At 36.3% G+C, this 17,176-nt stretch overlaps 2 protein-coding genes across 2 annotated transcripts; one reads left to right on the forward strand and one right to left on the reverse strand.

Moving 5' to 3' along the window:
• Window positions 1–540: 540 nt before the first annotated feature.
• LOC104218119 (probable carboxylesterase 16) lies at window positions 541–4,685 on the forward strand. Its single transcript, XM_009768520.2, has 2 exons — window positions 541–1,629; window positions 3,919–4,685. The coding sequence occupies exons 1-2, from the start codon at window positions 740–742 to the stop codon at window positions 4,454–4,456; spliced, it is 1,428 nt and encodes a 475-aa protein (XP_009766822.1). The 5' UTR covers window positions 541–739; the 3' UTR covers window positions 4,457–4,685.
• An 8,989-nt stretch (window positions 4,686–13,674) lies between these two features.
• On the reverse strand, window positions 13,675–16,382 carry LOC104214931 (uncharacterized). The gene is made up of 3 exons (XM_009764658.2): window positions 16,025–16,382; window positions 14,433–14,523; window positions 13,675–14,296 (listed from the first exon to the last, which is right to left on the reverse strand). The coding sequence occupies exons 1-3, from the start codon at window positions 16,268–16,270 to the stop codon at window positions 14,283–14,285; spliced, it is 351 nt and encodes a 116-aa protein (XP_009762960.1). The 5' UTR covers window positions 16,271–16,382; the 3' UTR covers window positions 13,675–14,282.
• Window positions 16,383–17,176: the final 794 nt, after the last annotated feature.

The raw sequence follows: 17,176 nt of genomic DNA on the forward strand, positions 1-17,176 counted from the left end.
GATTACAGCCCCACCTCAACCGCCCAACACAAGTTTCGAAAGGCCAAATTAAAACAGAAAACAGCTCTTCTCTTCTGTTTCTCACGAGTCATGATTTATCAATGGACTGTGACCGTGTTTGGCTAAACTTATAAGCTGATCAAACTGGTTTATAAGTATTTTTTGGTTTATTTGTGCGTTTGGTAAAATTAAAAGTGCTTATAAGCCAATAATAAGTCAAAAGTCATAAGTTGGTCTCCCACAACTTATCAAATTTTAGCTTATAAACACTTTAAGTTTGACCAAATATTTATTATTCTATCCCTAAAATACTTCTTTTTAAAACAAAACTCTTTGTATACCCAGTTCTTCAGCTGCATATTATTAATTTCAGCACTTTTATTCAAACACGTAACTGCTTATTTTTTAAATCAGCTTCAGCACTTAAAAGTGCTTTTCAGCACCTAATGCTTATCAACTACTCTAAATCAGCTAAGCCAAACGGGCTCTGTTATTGATTTATCATTTGACAAAATCTTAAAGAAGGAAGCAATACTTCTATTTTCAAAACAAAAAAATGAAAAAAAATAAAAATCAAAATCTTTTTCACTCCCCTTTCTCTCCATTTCAATCAAGTAATCTCTCAATACCTTTCCCTTAATCACAAGGAAATCCTTATCTTAAACCCTAAATTATTCCCTCTTTATTTCAATGTAATTAAATTCCAAAAATTTCTTCATTAAGCTTGTGTGTAGAGGAAATGCCAAGTGTGGCAGTGAAATTATACAGTGTATTCTTCAAGTTTATGTTGAAGCATCGGTTGCAGAATCGAATTCAAATCGACGACACAAATGGGTTGAATAATGGTAGCTCTTTCGGTATCACATCTCGGCCTAATGAGGAATCCATTGCTGCTGCCAATCCTTTATTCACTGACGGTGTTGCCACTAAGGACTTACATGTAGATCCCGCCACCTCTGTCTCTATTCGAATCTTCCTCCCCGAAACCTGTTTAGGTTCCCCCGATTCGGATTCTAAATCTAGGGTTAGGGTTTCGACCCGACCCGGATTAGGGTCCGACCCGAACCAGGCTGTCGTTTTACGTCGAAACAGCTATGGATATTGTACTACTGATAGTGTGATGGAGAATCAGAAAAATTATAATAAGAATGGTTTTAATAGTTTTAATCATAGGAGAAATAGCTATGGTTGTAATGTTGTTGATGATTTAAGTTTAAAATGTGATAATGGGGTTTATAGAGGGTATTCGCCAGCTGGCAAAAAAAATTGCAGGAAATTGCCGGTTATGTTGCAGTTTCATGGTGGGGGGTTTGTGAGTGGGAGCAATGATTCCACCGCGAATGATTTGTTCTGTAGACGGATAGCGAAGCTATGTGATGTTATTGTTTTAGCTGTTGGATATAGGTTAGCGCCTGAGAATCGCTATCCAGCAGCATTTGAGGATGGACTGAAGGTGCTGCATTGGCTGGCAAAACAGGCCAATTTGGCTGAATGTAGTAAGTCGGCGGGGAGTAGACGCGGAGGAGGAGGGGCGGATTTGAGGAAGTCGGATGCTTACGGGCATATAGCTGATGCATTTGGAGCATCCTTGGTGGAGCCTTGGTTGGCTGCTCATGGAGATCCATCAAGGTTAGATTTAGCCCCTTATTTCTACTTTTAAGTGACAAGCTTAGATCATGGATTGTTATCTGTTATGGTATTGGTTTGATAGAATTGATGAAGCATTTAGTTGAATATTGGTCACAAATGTAGCTTCTAACCATGCTGAATTCATATACGTTAGGTAATAGTTGTGGTTTTGTAAACCGTGTGAAGAAGCATTCACTTCTCGCTCGTGTATATCTCTTGCTTTTTTCTTTTAAAAACAATTTTCAAAGCTTACGCTACAAAATTCACTCGACCTCCTTCACCACCCAAACGACTAGCATCTACCAATAGTTTGTGAAATGCTTGAACAAGTCTCTGCTGGTATAGTCTTTATTTTGGGTGGAACTACAATAATTGGTGTGGAATGCAACATAATCGCAGTTGAGAGCATTAGATGGTTAGAGATCTTTTTCAGAAGAGGAAGTAATTTTAATAGGTGAATTAAATATTTAGTCATCATACCACAACATCAAGAGATTGCTAGTTATGTAAAGTTACATAAGATAGGAATTAAGAAATTGAAATACAGAGTTTATATTCTATAGATCTTTCATCTTTCTCAAAAAAAAAAAAAAAACCATTAGATCTTTCATGTGCACCAGAATGTTTGGACGGTACTGGATTCCTGCATGCCAATAGGGCTTCAGGGCCCTTTGATTCACCATGTCTTTAAAAATGTTGGAATATAGTGAAATAGTGTAATTTATACACTAAACCGATCTCATGATACAGGGGTCTTACAAAAGAGTTTTAACACCACCTTTATATCTGAATGCGGAAAATGATATGGGATGTGGAATTATACCACTTCCTTCTCATTTGTTTGGGAGGTTGTGTCTATAAAATCCTCGCTAAACTGATATTCTTGAGGTTAAAGTTAATCATGGGAAAATAGTATCTGATGCTCAATTTTGTTGGAGAAAGACAATTGATTGATGCAACTCTGCTTGCCAATGAATGCGTTGGTTTGAGACTTGGAGACAGGCAATTGTGGGTTGTGTATAAACTAGATTTGAAGAAGCATTGCAACCAAGTTATTGTGGATAGTATAAATGATAGGATTTGGCTGAAAGTGGATAAATTGGAAAGTATTGTATATCCACAGTTAAATTCTTGATTCCCAATAATGGGAGTGCAAAATGATTTTTTTGGTGCGCAGAGCTGTTATGTCTAGGTGATTCACTATTTCCCCCCTTTTTAATCATTGTTATGGAAACTTAGAGCACAATGCTATTGATAGTAATATACAAGGAATGGTTAATGGGCTTCCATGGCAGTGAAAATCAAGAGCCTCTTGTTATAATCTGACATATTAGTTTGCGTACGACACTGTGATCTTGTTGAAGTGAAGGTATTAGTGTTTCTGTATTTTGAAGGCATAGTGATTCCACATAAATTTGACAAAAAGTTATATCTGCCTTGTAGGCTAGTGTGTTAAGTGCACGATTTAAGGAGATGTTGAATTGTGACATCCCACCCTCCCCAAACTCCACTTGTGGGATCGCACTGGTATGTTGTTGTCGTTGGATTGTGACACCAGTCGTTTTGTTAGTAAGGGCTTCATCCAAATCTTGCTTGGTGCGGATGGTAAAAGAAAGATTCAAGAAAAGACTAGCTGCCTGGATAAGACAATTTTTGTTGAGAGGCTAGATCACTTTGGTAAATAGTGTTCTCTTTTAGTCTATGTGGAGCATGATCCCAGTGAAACTTAAGAATTTTTGGGCCACAACATAATTGTGTATTAAGTAGAGCTTGTGGAAGGAGAGGAATAGGAGATGCTCTTTTGTTGTCTGATAAGGGAAATTATTTCATTAATGATGGAGAAATCTCCCGTAAGAATAAGAGAGTATTAAAAAATTAGAGAACCTGCAAAAGAATTTGATAGGGAAATTTACCGTATAACTTTTTGAATGTGAGATGCCGTGAAAGGATAAACAGCCACTCTTGACTGTATTAAGTTTTCCTGTAGTAACTTTTTTGAATTATGGTGTAATATGGTAATACCCAAGAAATAGATAGATCTAAGATTTAGCTCCTGGGGGCTATAATATGACATACAATTACAAAGCACTTCCTTACTGCTTGATGGTGACTGTAATATCTTATCATAAAAATGTTCTATATGTTAGATGGCACTGTTGAGATGTGAATACAAGCCTAATAACTTTACCAAATCAGAGCCAAATGAAGACTCCCTTTTCCTGTCGTTCTTTCAAATGTAAATAATAACTCACTAACTAGTATTTTTGTTCTTTTGATATGTTCATCCAGGTGTGTCCTCCTAGGAGTGAGTTGTGGGGGAAATATAGCTGATTATGTGGCTCGAAAAGCTGTAGAGGAAGGTAAGCTTTTGGATCCAGTGAAGGTGGTGGCACAGGTTTTGATGTATCCTTTTTTCATCGGAAGTGTTCCAACACATTCCGAGATTAAGCTAGCAAATTCCTATTTCTATGACAAGGCCTTGTGCACGCTTGCCTGGAAATTATTTCTACCTGAAGGGGAGTTTGACTTGGATCATCCTGCTGCTAACCCTCTTATCCCTGGGAGAGGACCTCCATTAAAGTGGATGCCCCCAACACTAACAGTCGTAGCGGAGCATGACTGGATGAGAGATCGGGCCATCGCTTATTCAGAAGAACTACGAAAGGTAAATGTTGATGCTCCTGTCCTCGAGTACAAAGATGCAGTTCATGAGTTTGCAACTCTTGACATGCTTCTTAAGACCCCTCAAGCTCAGGCTTGTGCCGAGGACATTGCCATTTGGGTTAAGAAATATATTTCGCTTCGAGGTCATGAGTTCTCATATTGAGTCAGATAGATGGTCCTGTATAGTGGTTTGTATGTGACATAATAATACCTAGGATTTTTGAGGTCTCCTGTATCTTGCTCTGAAATTTCAGGCATATTCTTTCGTCTCCTTGTTGTGTTCCTCTTGTAATATAGATGACTTACCGGAAATAGAATTTAGTTGAGTTTGAGCCGCATATTCCTCCTACATGAGTTAAGCATGCTTGTTTGATCATGAGTAATTGCCAAAATTTTGAAGAATTCTGTTTTTTCCCCCTCTCTTTCAGTGTGAAATATAATCGCCTTCGTCTGGGAAACTTGGTTAGATATCTTGACTGGGGTCTTGACGTCTATTGTCAGCATTGTTTTGGTTGTTGAAACTTTTTCAGCCTGCAACTCAACCGTATTTTCATAGGTTGGTCTTGTATCATTGAACCTTTTTGTCATTTTGAATCATATAATCACTTGGGGAAAAATTTCACATAAGAACAACTGAGCTTCCTACTTTTCAATTTTATAGCTCACATTTCAATTTACAACCAATTAGCCTAAAAATAATAGGTTAAAATTCAACATCCAACTTTAATAGGTTCTCGAAATTACTATTTAATTTTAAAAAAAGATTGCTCAAGCTTTTAAGTTAATTTTCGAATCACTAACTGTGTTTCAAAGACAAGAGGGGTTGCTCTGATGGTAAGCAACCTCCACTTCCAACCAAGAGGTTGAGTTCGAGTCTCCCCAAGAGCAAGGTGGGAAGTTCTTGGAGGGAAGGATGTCGTGAGTCTATTTGGAAACAGCCTCTCTACCCTAGGGTAGGGGTAAGGTCTGCGTACACACTACCCTCCCCAGACCCCATTAAGTGGGATTATACTGGGTTGTTGTTGTTGTAACTGTGTCTCAAATATTAGTTCAACAAACCAAATTCATTTGGGTGGTGAAAATTAAATTTTTAACAAGGTTAAATATGTGGGGTTAAATTTCCAATTTGATTTTGTGAGAAATTTAGAGTGGGTGTTATTTGGACTTTGTTAGAAATAGTATAAGGAGGTTTAGTATAAAGAGGTTGTATATAAAATTTGAAGTCATTTAAAGAAGATTTGGACTGGTTTTGAACAAGAATTGCAACTGAAAATCGTGGAAGGAGTTCGTTTACAGACGTTTGTATAAAGGTGTATAAAAGTGTATAATAATGTATAAGATGTGTTTATACACTCATATACACTATTATACAAGATTATACATAATTATATAAAAAAATGACTGCATCTTCTTCCTTGTGCCTTTTCTAAAATTTAACTCGAATCTTGTTCAAATCTACTCCAAATCACTTCAAATTTTAATTTTGAACTCCTTTTGATATTTTCAATCAATTGGAACAACACCCAATCCAAATAACTAACAAACTCAAAAAATCCTATTTTCAAAAGCAAAGCTTTGAATGGCCTTCAATGATGGACTTCTACTCTTCAATTTCCTTACATTGCAACCAAGTGAACAGGGGGAGAAGCAGAAAATACATGGCCCCTTGAAGCATATGTTGAAGATGTGAGAAGAAGAGAGAGTGAAAGCAATGATTGTGAGAACAAAGATTTAACTCCATAGCTTTTAGAAGCAATGGTTGTAAGAACATAGCTTTTGAATTTGTAAGTGCTTTCAAAATATGCACAACATGGGCTAGGTCAAGTAAAACTTAAAAACATGGATCATTTTTTGTTATGGTGTGAAGTCATGTGTATTTTCTTGTAATTCTTTCTTTATTGATTCCATTGTTGGGAAGCGTGTCAAGATAATAGAAGGAAAATAATATTTAGGAGAGAAACAATAAATTGCACAAGACAAAACAAGACAAGATTTACGTGGTTCGACAATTTTTGCCTACTCCACGGCCACACAAAGAATAACTCTTTATTAATTGAAGAGAGAAAGAAGAAGTTTTGGGATGTTCTACAAATGAAAATGTAGACCCCTATTTATAGGCATTTGAATGCCCTGCCGAGGTAAGCGCTTACATCATAAGAATGTCGATGTAAGCGCTTACATCATAAGAATGCTGAGGTAAGCGCTTACATCACAAGAATGTAGATGTAAGCGCTTACATCATATTTTCATCTCTTTTTGATTTTTCGTTCTTTTGTTTTGTCTACTTTCACATACAACAATAGGTTTGGTCCTATCAATCTCCCCCTCAAACCTATGTTACATCAAGAAAGAAAATAAAGAAAGATTTGATATTCTCTGGTGGCGCCTTCACTCTATCAGTCTTGAAGACTAACTGAGGCAGTGCACAACCTCAGTGTGTCAACACCGACAACTTTGGTCAACATGTCTGACGGGTTCTTTGATCCTGGTATCTTCTGTAGGGAAAGAGTTCCTTCATTTATCAACTCTCGGATATGATGATACCTCAACTGGATATGCTTCGATCTTGCATGAAACACTGGATTCATGGCAAGATGAATTGCACTTTGGCTATCGCTGAAAAACTCACAATTATCCTGCTCTTTACCTAGCTCTTTAAGAAAATTCTTGAGCCAAATCATCTCTTTTCCAGCTTCTGAGATTGCCATGTACTCTGCTTCAGTGTTAGATAGAGCAACACTTTTCTGAAGTCTGGACATCCAACTAACAGCAGTACCACCCAAGGTGAACACGTAGCCCGTGGTACTTTTTCGACTATCCAGATCGCCGCCTAAATTTGCATCAGCAAAACCTTGTAAGATAATATTGCTCTTTTTAAAACAAAGTGTCATACCTGAGGTGCCTTTGAGATATCGCAATATCCATTTTACACCTTCCCAATGCTCCTTTCCTAGATCTGACATGTATCTACTGACAACTCCAACTGCATGGGCTATGTCAGGTCTAGTGCAAACCATAGCATATATCAAACTTCCTACTGCTGAAGCATACAGAACTTTGGACATGTACTTCCTTTCTTCATTTGTCATAGGTGATTGGTCCTTTGACAGATTTAGATAGCTTCCAAGTGGAGTGCTTTTGGTCTTTGCATCATAAAGACTGAACCTGTTTAGTACCTTCTGTATGTACTTTTCTTGAGACAACTTTAAGGTTCCTTCCGACCTTCTGCTAATCCTCATCCCAAGCATTTGCTTAGCTGGTCCTAAGTCTTTTATTTCAAACTCCTCTGTCAGTTGTTGCTTAACCAAGTTGATCTCATTTATGCTAGATCCTGCAATTAGCATATCATCAACGTACAATAATAAAATGATATAGGATTCATCAAGATTTTTGATATAACATCAATGGTCCATCTCACATCGTCTGAAACCATTTTTATGCATGAATCCATCAAATTTCTTGTACCATTGTCGGGGAGCTTGTTTCAAACCATACAAACTCTTCTTCAACTTACATACAAGGTTTTCTTTACCATAAACTTGAAAACCTTCAGGTTGCTTCATGTAGATGTCTTCTTCAAGGTCACCATGCAAGAAAGCAGTTTTAACATCTAGCTGCTCCAAATGCAATTTTTCTGCAGCTACGATACTTAGCACCAACCTGATAGTAGTTAATTTGACTACAGGAGAGAAAATCTCGGTGTAGTCAATTCCTTCCTTCTGCTGAAAGCCTTTTACTACTAATCGTGCTTTGTATCTCTTTTTACCATCATGCTCTTCCTTGACTCTGTACACCCACTTGTTCTGCAATGCCTTCTTTCCTTTTGGTAACTCCGTAAGTATCCATGTTTTATTCTTTTGAAGAGAATTCATCTCTTCTTTCATGGCTAGCTTCCACTTATCAGAGTCTATCACCTGCATTGCTTCAACAAAATGCTCTGGTTCTCTAGCATCAGTAAGAAGTAAATAGTGAAGAGAGAGAGTTAACCTATCTGGAGTATTCCTGATTCCAGATTTGGTTCTGCATTTGATTCTATCTCTGGTTCCGGTTCTGGTTCTAATCCAGGTTTGGCTTCTTGTTCTTCTTCAAATTCGGCTTCTGGTTCTTCATCTTCAATTTCAGAATCAGTTGTAATCCCTCTAGCAACTTCATTTTCTGAGATTTCTTTTAACTCAACTGTTTCAGACATTGTCTGTTTGCTGGTATTGGTTGGTTCTACTTCAAGTTTGTCCTTGTACATCACATTTTCATTAAATGTGATATTCCCGTGTCTTAGGATCTTTCTATTCTGATCATCCCAAAATCGATAACCAAAATTATCATCACCATAGCCAATAAAGAAACATTTCTTTGCTTTAGGATCAAGCTTATCTATATCATTAGAGTTTACATGCATATAAGCAACACGACCAAAAATTTTCAGATGTGAGAGAGTTACCTCCTTTCCTGTCCATACCTCCTCAGGAATTTCAAAATTCAGTGGTACAGAGGGTCCCCTATTTATGAGGTAAGCTGCCGTGTTAACAACCTCAGCCCAAAAATACTTCGGCAATACAGAATGTATTCTCATACTTCTGGCTTGTTCATTCAGGGTTTTGTTCATCCTCTCAGCAACACCATTTTGTTTCGGTGTTCCAGGAACTGTCTTGATCATTCTGATCCCATTCTCCGAGCAAAATGCTTTGAACTCTTGGCTATCATACTCTCCTCCATTGTCAGACTTCAGACATTTTAACTTTAGACTTGTTTGATTTTCAACTTCAGCTTTCCATCTTTTAAAGGTAACAAACACATCAGATTTATTTTTCAGAAAATAAACCCATACCTTTCTTGTGGAATCATCAATGAAGGTGACATAATAGTGTGAGCCTCCTAGAGAAGTTACAGGAGCTGGTCCCCACACATCTGTATGCACTAGTTCCAGCTTTTCTTTCTTTGGCGTCCTTCCCACCTTTGAGAAACTAACTCTCTTTTGTTTCCCGTAAATGCAATCTTCGCACAAACCTAATTCAACATGTTTTAGGTTTGGCAACTTTTCTTTGGATGACAAAAGCTTTATTCCCTTCTCACTCATATGCCCGAGCCTCCGGTGCCACAATGTTGTATCACGACCATGATCAACTGTTGCTATAGTATCTCTTTCTATTGCAGTTGCATACAGTGTTCCCCTTTTGAAGCCTCGTGCCACAACCAAATTCCCTTTGGTTATCTTCTACGATCCGTTGCCGAATGTTGTTGTATATCCTTCATCGTCAATCTGACCCATATATATCAGATTTTTCTTGAGGCCAGGAATATGTCGTACATTTTGCAATTTTCATAGCGTGCCTTGTGAAGTCTTTATATGAACTTCACCTTTTCCGGCAATGTCGAGAGGTTCGCCGTCTGCTAGATAAACTTTCCCAAATTTTCCAGCAATATAATTATGCAATAATTCTTTGCATGATGTAGAGTGAAAGGATGCACTTGAGTCCAGAATCCAAGATTCGACTGGACTGTCTGCACAACAAATTAGTGTATCACCGACTTGTTCAGCAATTACATTTACTGAATTTTCTTCCTTCTTCTTCTTTGGTTCTCTACACTGGCTACTGTAGTGACCCTTTTTATCGCAATTCCAACAAGTAATGTCCTTGCGATTTTTGGATTGTCCTCTTTTCCTTGACTTTGATCTGTCACGACCATAACTCTGTCCTCTTTGGTTGATTCTCCCCTGCTTTCGGTACTAAAAGCAGATCCTGGGGAATCACTTGATTCTCTTCGGCGAATATCTTCGCTTAGAACCATGTCTCTAATATCATTCAATTTGAGTTTGGTACTTCCTGATGAACTGCTAACTGCAGTTACTGTTGCAGACCAACTCTCCGGTAGAGATGATAGTAGAATCAACGCCCTGATTTCGTCATCAATTGTTATATTAACAGAACTCAACTGAGTTAATATTGTATTAAACTCATTGATATGTTCCGTGACTGATCCACCTTCTGTCATTTTTAAGTTGAACAATCGACGCATCAAATAGACTTTATTTGAAGCAGATGGCTTCTCATACATATTTGATAACACCTTCATTAGGCCTGCAGTGGTCTTCTCGTTAATGATGTTAAACGTCACATTTCGTGTTAGCGTCAAACGAATCACACCAAGAGCTTGGCGATCTAATAGATCTCAATCCGCTTTGGACATAGTCTCCAGTTTCACCTCGGTCAGAGGTAAGTGTAATTTTTTCTGGTACAAATAATCCTCTATTTGCATTTTCCAGAATCCAAAATCTTTGTCATTGAACTTGTCAATCTTAACCTTCCCTTCTTCCGATGCCATTTTTCACAAAAACAATTTATGTAAATAGTGCTTGTGAATAGTAACAATGATCAATAATGTCGCACTATTCTTGTGAATAGTACCTGCACCAATACTGTACTTTTCTACCAGAATTACACTGTCTGTGCTCTGATACCAGTTGTTGGGAAACGTATCAAGATAATAGAAGGAAAAGGATATTTAGGAGAGAAACAATAAATTGCACAAGACAAGACAAGACAAGATTTACGTGGTTCGGCAATTTTTGCCTACTCCACGGCCACACAAAGAATAGCTCTTTATTAATTGAAGAGAGAAAGAAGAAGTTTTGGGATGTTCTACAAATGAAAATGTAGACCCCTATTTATAGGGCATATGAATGTCATGCCGAGGTAAGTGCTTACATCATAAGAATGCCGATATAAGCGCTTACATCATAAGAATGATGAGGTAAGCGCTTACATCACAAGAATGTCGATGTAAGCGCTTACATCATATTTTCATCTCTTTTTTATTTTTTTTCTTTTGTTTTGTCTACTTTCACATACAACAATAGGTTTGGTCTTACCATCCATGAATGCAAATATGTACCAATTGATAAGATATAGTCTGCCCTGGATGCTTGGACTAATTAATAGTTCCCATCTTTATAAGACAAATTGTTGCAATTTGTTGAAAACTAGGTAAAAATAGCACGGGTTAGCAAGTTTTCGGATTGATCGTTTAAAAATAGCCAACGTTTGTAAAATCATTGAAAAATAGCCATTATTTTGCTGCAACAGGGACCGGTCCAACATAATGTACTGGAGATCGGTGCACCTGTGTATGAACTTCCAGCATATTATGCTATATTATACTGGATTGGTATATTATACTGGAACTCCAGTATATTATGTTGGAGTTCTAGTATACTTATGCTGGAACTCCAGTATATTATGCTGGAGTATTTTCCGAATTTTGAATAATGTTTTTATTCAGATTTATCTTTACATGAAAAGTGACTAAATTTCGATTACTTTTGAAACTGTATTTATTTTTGAATGACCACTAGAAAATGTGGCTATTTTTAAATTTCTCCCGAAAACTAGGGGAAAGGCTTGGTATTTTATCGTTCGTTTCACACCCTTGTTATTAGCAAATTGTTCGTATGTGCCTTTAACTTTAACATATCTCCAGTATGGATTTGGTGGATTTTCTATTTCAAAATTCTTCGACAAAAAAAGTTCAAATTTTTCTTTCTATTTTATACTATGGCATAAATTATCTTTCGGTATACGTTGGGCTAAAGGCCATTAGCCCAGACACATATAGTGCATACTAGGGGTGTACATAGGCAGGATTGGTTCGGATTTTTCAATTACCAAATCAAACTAATTATCTCGGATTTTTAAATTTATAAACCAAACCAAACCAACAAAAATCGGATTTTTCAATCACGGTTTTTCTCGGTTTTTCGTTTTTCTCGGGTTTTTCGGGGTTTTTTTCCGACAAAACCTTCATAGCATAAAATTAATAATTTGTACTCTAATATTTCTTGGGTCCTAGTAGGATAAAACTATATAAGATGTTACCCAATAAATGATACAAAATAATAGGAGATGAGTCATGATTATACTAAAATACTCAACAAATTTCATAAGATAAATATTGCTAATTAATAAGCCATAATAAAAATAAACATAATCTAAAAGTATTAAGTCATGTTAAAATAAGTACGACTAATAAGTACAACTAACAAGTACTAAGTATTAATTACATAACTAAATAATATTAAAAGTGAGTTATGCATTTTCACTATCTAAATCAATGCAAAACTAAAAAAATAAATACTATCTAATACTATTGTCATTTCTGGTATTGAATTGAATTTTTTTTTGTTAGCATTAGTATTAATTTGATTTTGCTTTGGGCTTTATTTGAGTTACTAACTTTTAGGGGCTATAAAACATATTTGACCATTCAAAAGTTCTAAGTGCAAGTTTGAAATAATACATTAAAAGAGAGAACTATTAAAGAGTTTAAATTATATTACAATAATTATTTTTATATATAAAATATTTTTAAAACTTGTATATATGTAATGTCGGGTTGGTTTGGTTTTGGTTTGGCTTTTTTTAGTTAAAACGAAACCAAACCAATTATGGTCGGGTATTTATTCTCACACCAAACCAAATCAAACCAAATTATTATCGGGGTTTTTTTTTCCTCGATTTGACTCGAATTATCGATTTGGTATGATTTATCGGTTTCCTTTGTACACCCTTAGTGCATACACCTTATGCACTATATTTTTCTGCCGCTGCAGTATCCTTTTGTTGTGTTAAAGAAATCATGCTACGTACATGTAATTCCACAACTGCACTTGTCTCTTAGGTGCGTCATTGATGTATTCAAACTTGATTTGGTGGCATGGCATTATTATTTTACAAAAAGGATGTCATGGTTATCATTACAATAATGGTTAGACTAAGCAGATTAGTAAAACTGATTTCTGTATAATATAATATGCTTCTTTGTAAACTACAAGGACCGCTAAACATCAATGACTAGAACAAGGTAATGATATATATATATATATATATAAAAATATATATGGAAAATATTTTTTGGCGATTCAAATTTTTTAATATTATTTGTTTTATTAGGACTAATGTCTATTTCTGGAGTTACTTTCTTTTTCTCTTTTGTAATTTTTTCTATTTGATTATTGATTGTACTTGTTCTATCAATCAAATCCTTCATTTTGCTTTCTATCATTGAAGAATTTGGCCAATTTTCAGATTCAGTTTGACTAAATGATTCGTTAATTATCTGATTACTAAGTAGAGCATCTTTTTTTTTTTTCCGTTTCATTCGATATATATATATGCGCGCGCGTATGTTTCATCCAATAATCTTGTATAAGATACTGCACTTAATTATAAAATTTTAAATTTTGTCGCAACCAATAAATCATGAGACTAAATAGCAGGAATTACTTCAAAACACAAATCAGTAAACTTAAATGAAAATTTGCAAACTAAAAGCAATTGACAAGTGCCTACAAAATAAAACAGGGAACAATTTTGCATATAAATGAAATTTGTCACCAAAACTTAAAATTCATAAGAAATTTGAACATCATATTCACTGATGATCAAACAACATAAGCATAAGAGAAAGTTAACAATCCCAAAGTTTCAGCCTAATAACTTATAAATATATGGTTCCACCAAAACCCCAATAGAAATATTAACATGCTGAAAACATCAGAAGAAAAAAAGGAAGTCCAACAGTTCTGATTGCAGTTTCAATACGTTCACTGAATCATTCGCGATGTTTTGGTGGCAGGTACTAGTACATCGAACCTTAGAGAGCCGCTGAACTCCATACAAGCCGTTACGAAGCGCCATCAGCCCATGTCAAGCTAAGACATAAACAGCCTTAGCCTTTGGCATGATGATACAACAACAACAACAACCCAGTGAAATTTCACTAGTGGGGTCTGGGGAGGGTAGTGTGTACGCAGACCTTACCCGTACTTCGAAAGAGTAGAGAGGCTGTTTCCAAAAGACCCTCGACTCAAGAAGACTATATCTCTCACCACCTTTGCTTGAAAAGTGTCGCGCACACCATTTTTAACAGAAAAGGTAATATAGAAAATAAAGACACGACAACCACCTCCATTCACCTTCAAAATGTCATCGACCTCATAACTGGTTTCCTGAAAATTCAACAGAGGTAACTTTCTTCGTTAGCAGAAGAAAACATAGGAAAAAGACAAATTGAGAAAAGTGCAGCGGAAGTATAAATTACTATCGTTGTATAGCTTAAGTGCCTTTCCAGCATAATCCTTCAACCTGTCAACATTCTTAGGATCATCCAAGTAGTATGGCATGGGGAAGACAGTCGTATCCAGCACCGTCCTGGAAAATCTTCGATATCAAAACCCTACCAAAGTACAATCAAACTAATAAGAGACAAACATCACCTATTGCAACCAATTTGCTGTGTAACAAGATAACCTTACAAGAATTGCAGAATCCGTATAGACAGAGTATCCAAAAATACATGGGCCTGCTGGTACCACATAACATAATATTTTGCTTTGGATATGTTACCCCTATAAATGCAGCCACTCAAAACCAAGTAAAAGCTACAAATAATTTATCTTATTCCTTTTCTTTTCTTTGGGCAAGTAAATTTTCATAACTCTGTCTCTCACCCTACATCCTTAATAACAGATAGAAATAGCCAAAGGGCGTGGAGGCGTGGACAGAGTCCATTGTACCCCATGATCCTGCCATTTGTGTGAAATGTGCATCATTATTACTAAACTCAGTAAACAAAGAATACGTACCAAAATGCATCTCATGGACTAACTATCACGCACCAATTGCTTCTTTGCTAATTTAGAGGAATAAACTTAGATAGTCCCTTAAGGATGGATAAGAGTATTTTTATCCTTTATCTATACAATAATATAGAACATTCTTTATGTAAGCAAAAGTGAGGGTCAGATGGTTCAGGCACGTACAGATGAGACACTCAAATGCCCCGATAAGGAGGTGTGAGCTGCTGGCTTTGGTAGGTACAAGAAGAGGTAAAGGGCGGCCTAAGAAGTAATGGGGAGAGTTGATCAGGCAGAACATGGCATGACTTTAGATTTTCGAGAACATGACCCTTGATAGGAAGTTGTGGATGTCAAGCATTAAGGTTGTAGGTTAGAAGGCAGTTGAGCATGTTTCTACTTCGTACCAGTGTGAGGCTAGTCTGCTAGGATTTTATCTTAGACTGCTAGTGGTTAATATTGTGTTCACACTACTCTTCCGTTTTTCATAGTGCCGGACTTTATTTACTGGTTATTGTTTTTGCTTCTCATCTATTTTTTGGTTCTTAAGGTGTTGTTATTACTTCAATGGTTTCTGTTGATAGTACTGATATATTGTCTTTTTTCGTCTTCTTGAGCCGATAGTCTATACAAAACAACCTATCTACTCCCTCGGGTACGGTTAAGGTTTGCGTACACACTACCCTCCCGGAGTGAACAGCTTCGGTCTAAGTTTATTCCTCGCTAATTTATGCAAAATCAGAAATGCACAGTCAGATTAAAATTAACGCAAGCACAACGAAACCATGGCTTTACAAATAAAAATGAGTATATATATACACATTACTTTACATGGCTGAGGTATAGATAATGCAAGACATACTCCATTACTAAGGTAATTTTTTTTTTCTTTAAAACATGAATAAAGCAAAATTCAGTCAGGTCCTCTCTTAACTTGAACACAAGGATCTAACAATATCTTAATTTGCACTTATTGTGCCTAAATCAGCTGAAAAACAGCTACTTTGACTCCAAAAATTTCACAAACGACTCGAATTAATCGTCAGAGAGTGGGAGAAAGCTAAATTATAGAGCAATTTCAAGTGAAAGGTTAAGATTTACCTCGCTCTCCCGAACCTGTCTGTAGTACTTCTCCCAGAGAGCTTTATCCATTTTCTCTGTGCCATTTGGGCAATAATCTTCCTCCGAATCATACTCGCTACAACTATCATCATCCTCTACATTCATGCCATCATCAATGGAAGTTACGTTACCACCGATCTTCTCATCACCTTCTTTGATCTTATGTTTCTTTTGCGGCGGGGACTCTGTTTCCTCTGCTATTGACAATGGCACGTTTTGTGACATTGTGCTCAACGACGGCGGCGGTGGTGGAGACGGCGATGGAGGCAGTAAAAGATTCACGTCGATCGTGAGAGAGAAAACTATACAATTGCCGGAAAAAAGGATTGAGAAATATGGCAAGGGCTACAGCCTTAGGCGGAATTTATATGTATTATTTCTATAAACGCTTACCTAATTTAAAAAGTTTCCATATTTGTGTTTTTTCCAATGTTCTATTGTAAATTATATTGGTTTTTTGGTTTTGCTGAGGGGCGGCAAACGAGCTGGTCGGGTCGCATATGCCGCAATCAAAAATGGGTAATAAAAACGGATAAATTATCTGACCCGACCCATATTTAATACGGATAAAAAATGGGTTAACCAACGTATATACATAGCTTCTTGAATATGATCACTTTTGGAAAAATTTCTAGTCTCTCAAACTTTAGGAATCTCCGATTTGAGGTTTTACAAATGTAAAAGTTAAACCTATTAGTTATCCATTGTTTATGCATTTTCTAAATGGATAATATGGTTCTTATCCATATTTGACCTATTTTTAAAAAGTTCAATGTCCAATCTTTTTTTAATTAATAATATGGGTGGTTAACTGTTTTTTGTCAATTTATACGTAAATCTTCAGTAATTGAAACATGCAATGAGATACTCTATAATGGAGGAAGGTTCTAGAGAGAAGGAAGAAGAAGATTTCTTATTACAGCCTCTCTAACATATATGAGTACACTGTTCTTATATAGAACATTGTTAACTACCCTTTTAAACAACTAATTACAACTTTCTCTAATTACAAATTGACTCCTACTACTTATCTTATATCACAACACTCCCCCTCAAGCTGGAGGGTGGAATACATCGAGCACTTCTTGCTTGTCCAAAGAGTAACTTGTGATGGGCTGTTGCAAGTCCTTT

Source organism: Nicotiana sylvestris, chromosome 9 (genome assembly GCF_000393655.2).
Source record: "Nicotiana sylvestris chromosome 9, ASM39365v2, whole genome shotgun sequence".
Classification (NCBI taxonomy): Eukaryota; Viridiplantae; Streptophyta; class Magnoliopsida; order Solanales; family Solanaceae; genus Nicotiana; species Nicotiana sylvestris.

What these genes read in the sequence shown, in the direction of transcription:
- LOC104218119 (XM_009768520.2), top strand. Translation starts at nt 740, where the DNA reads ATGCCAAGTGTGGCAGTGAAATTATACAGTGTATTCTTCAAGTTTATG. An exon ending in GCTCATGGAGATCCATCAAG is followed by an intron (nt 1,630 to 3,918) that starts GTTAGATTTAGC and finishes ATGTTCATCCAG; the next exon opens with GTGTGTCCTCCTAGGAGTGA.
- LOC104214931 (XM_009764658.2), bottom strand. Translation starts at nt 16,270, where the DNA reads ATGTCACAAAACGTGCCATTGTCAATAGCAGAGGAAACAGAGTCCCCG. An exon ending in GACAGGTTCGGGAGAGCGAG is followed by an intron (nt 14,524 to 16,024) that starts GTAAATCTTAAC and finishes GTACTTTGGTAG; the next exon opens with GGTTTTGATATCGAAGATTT.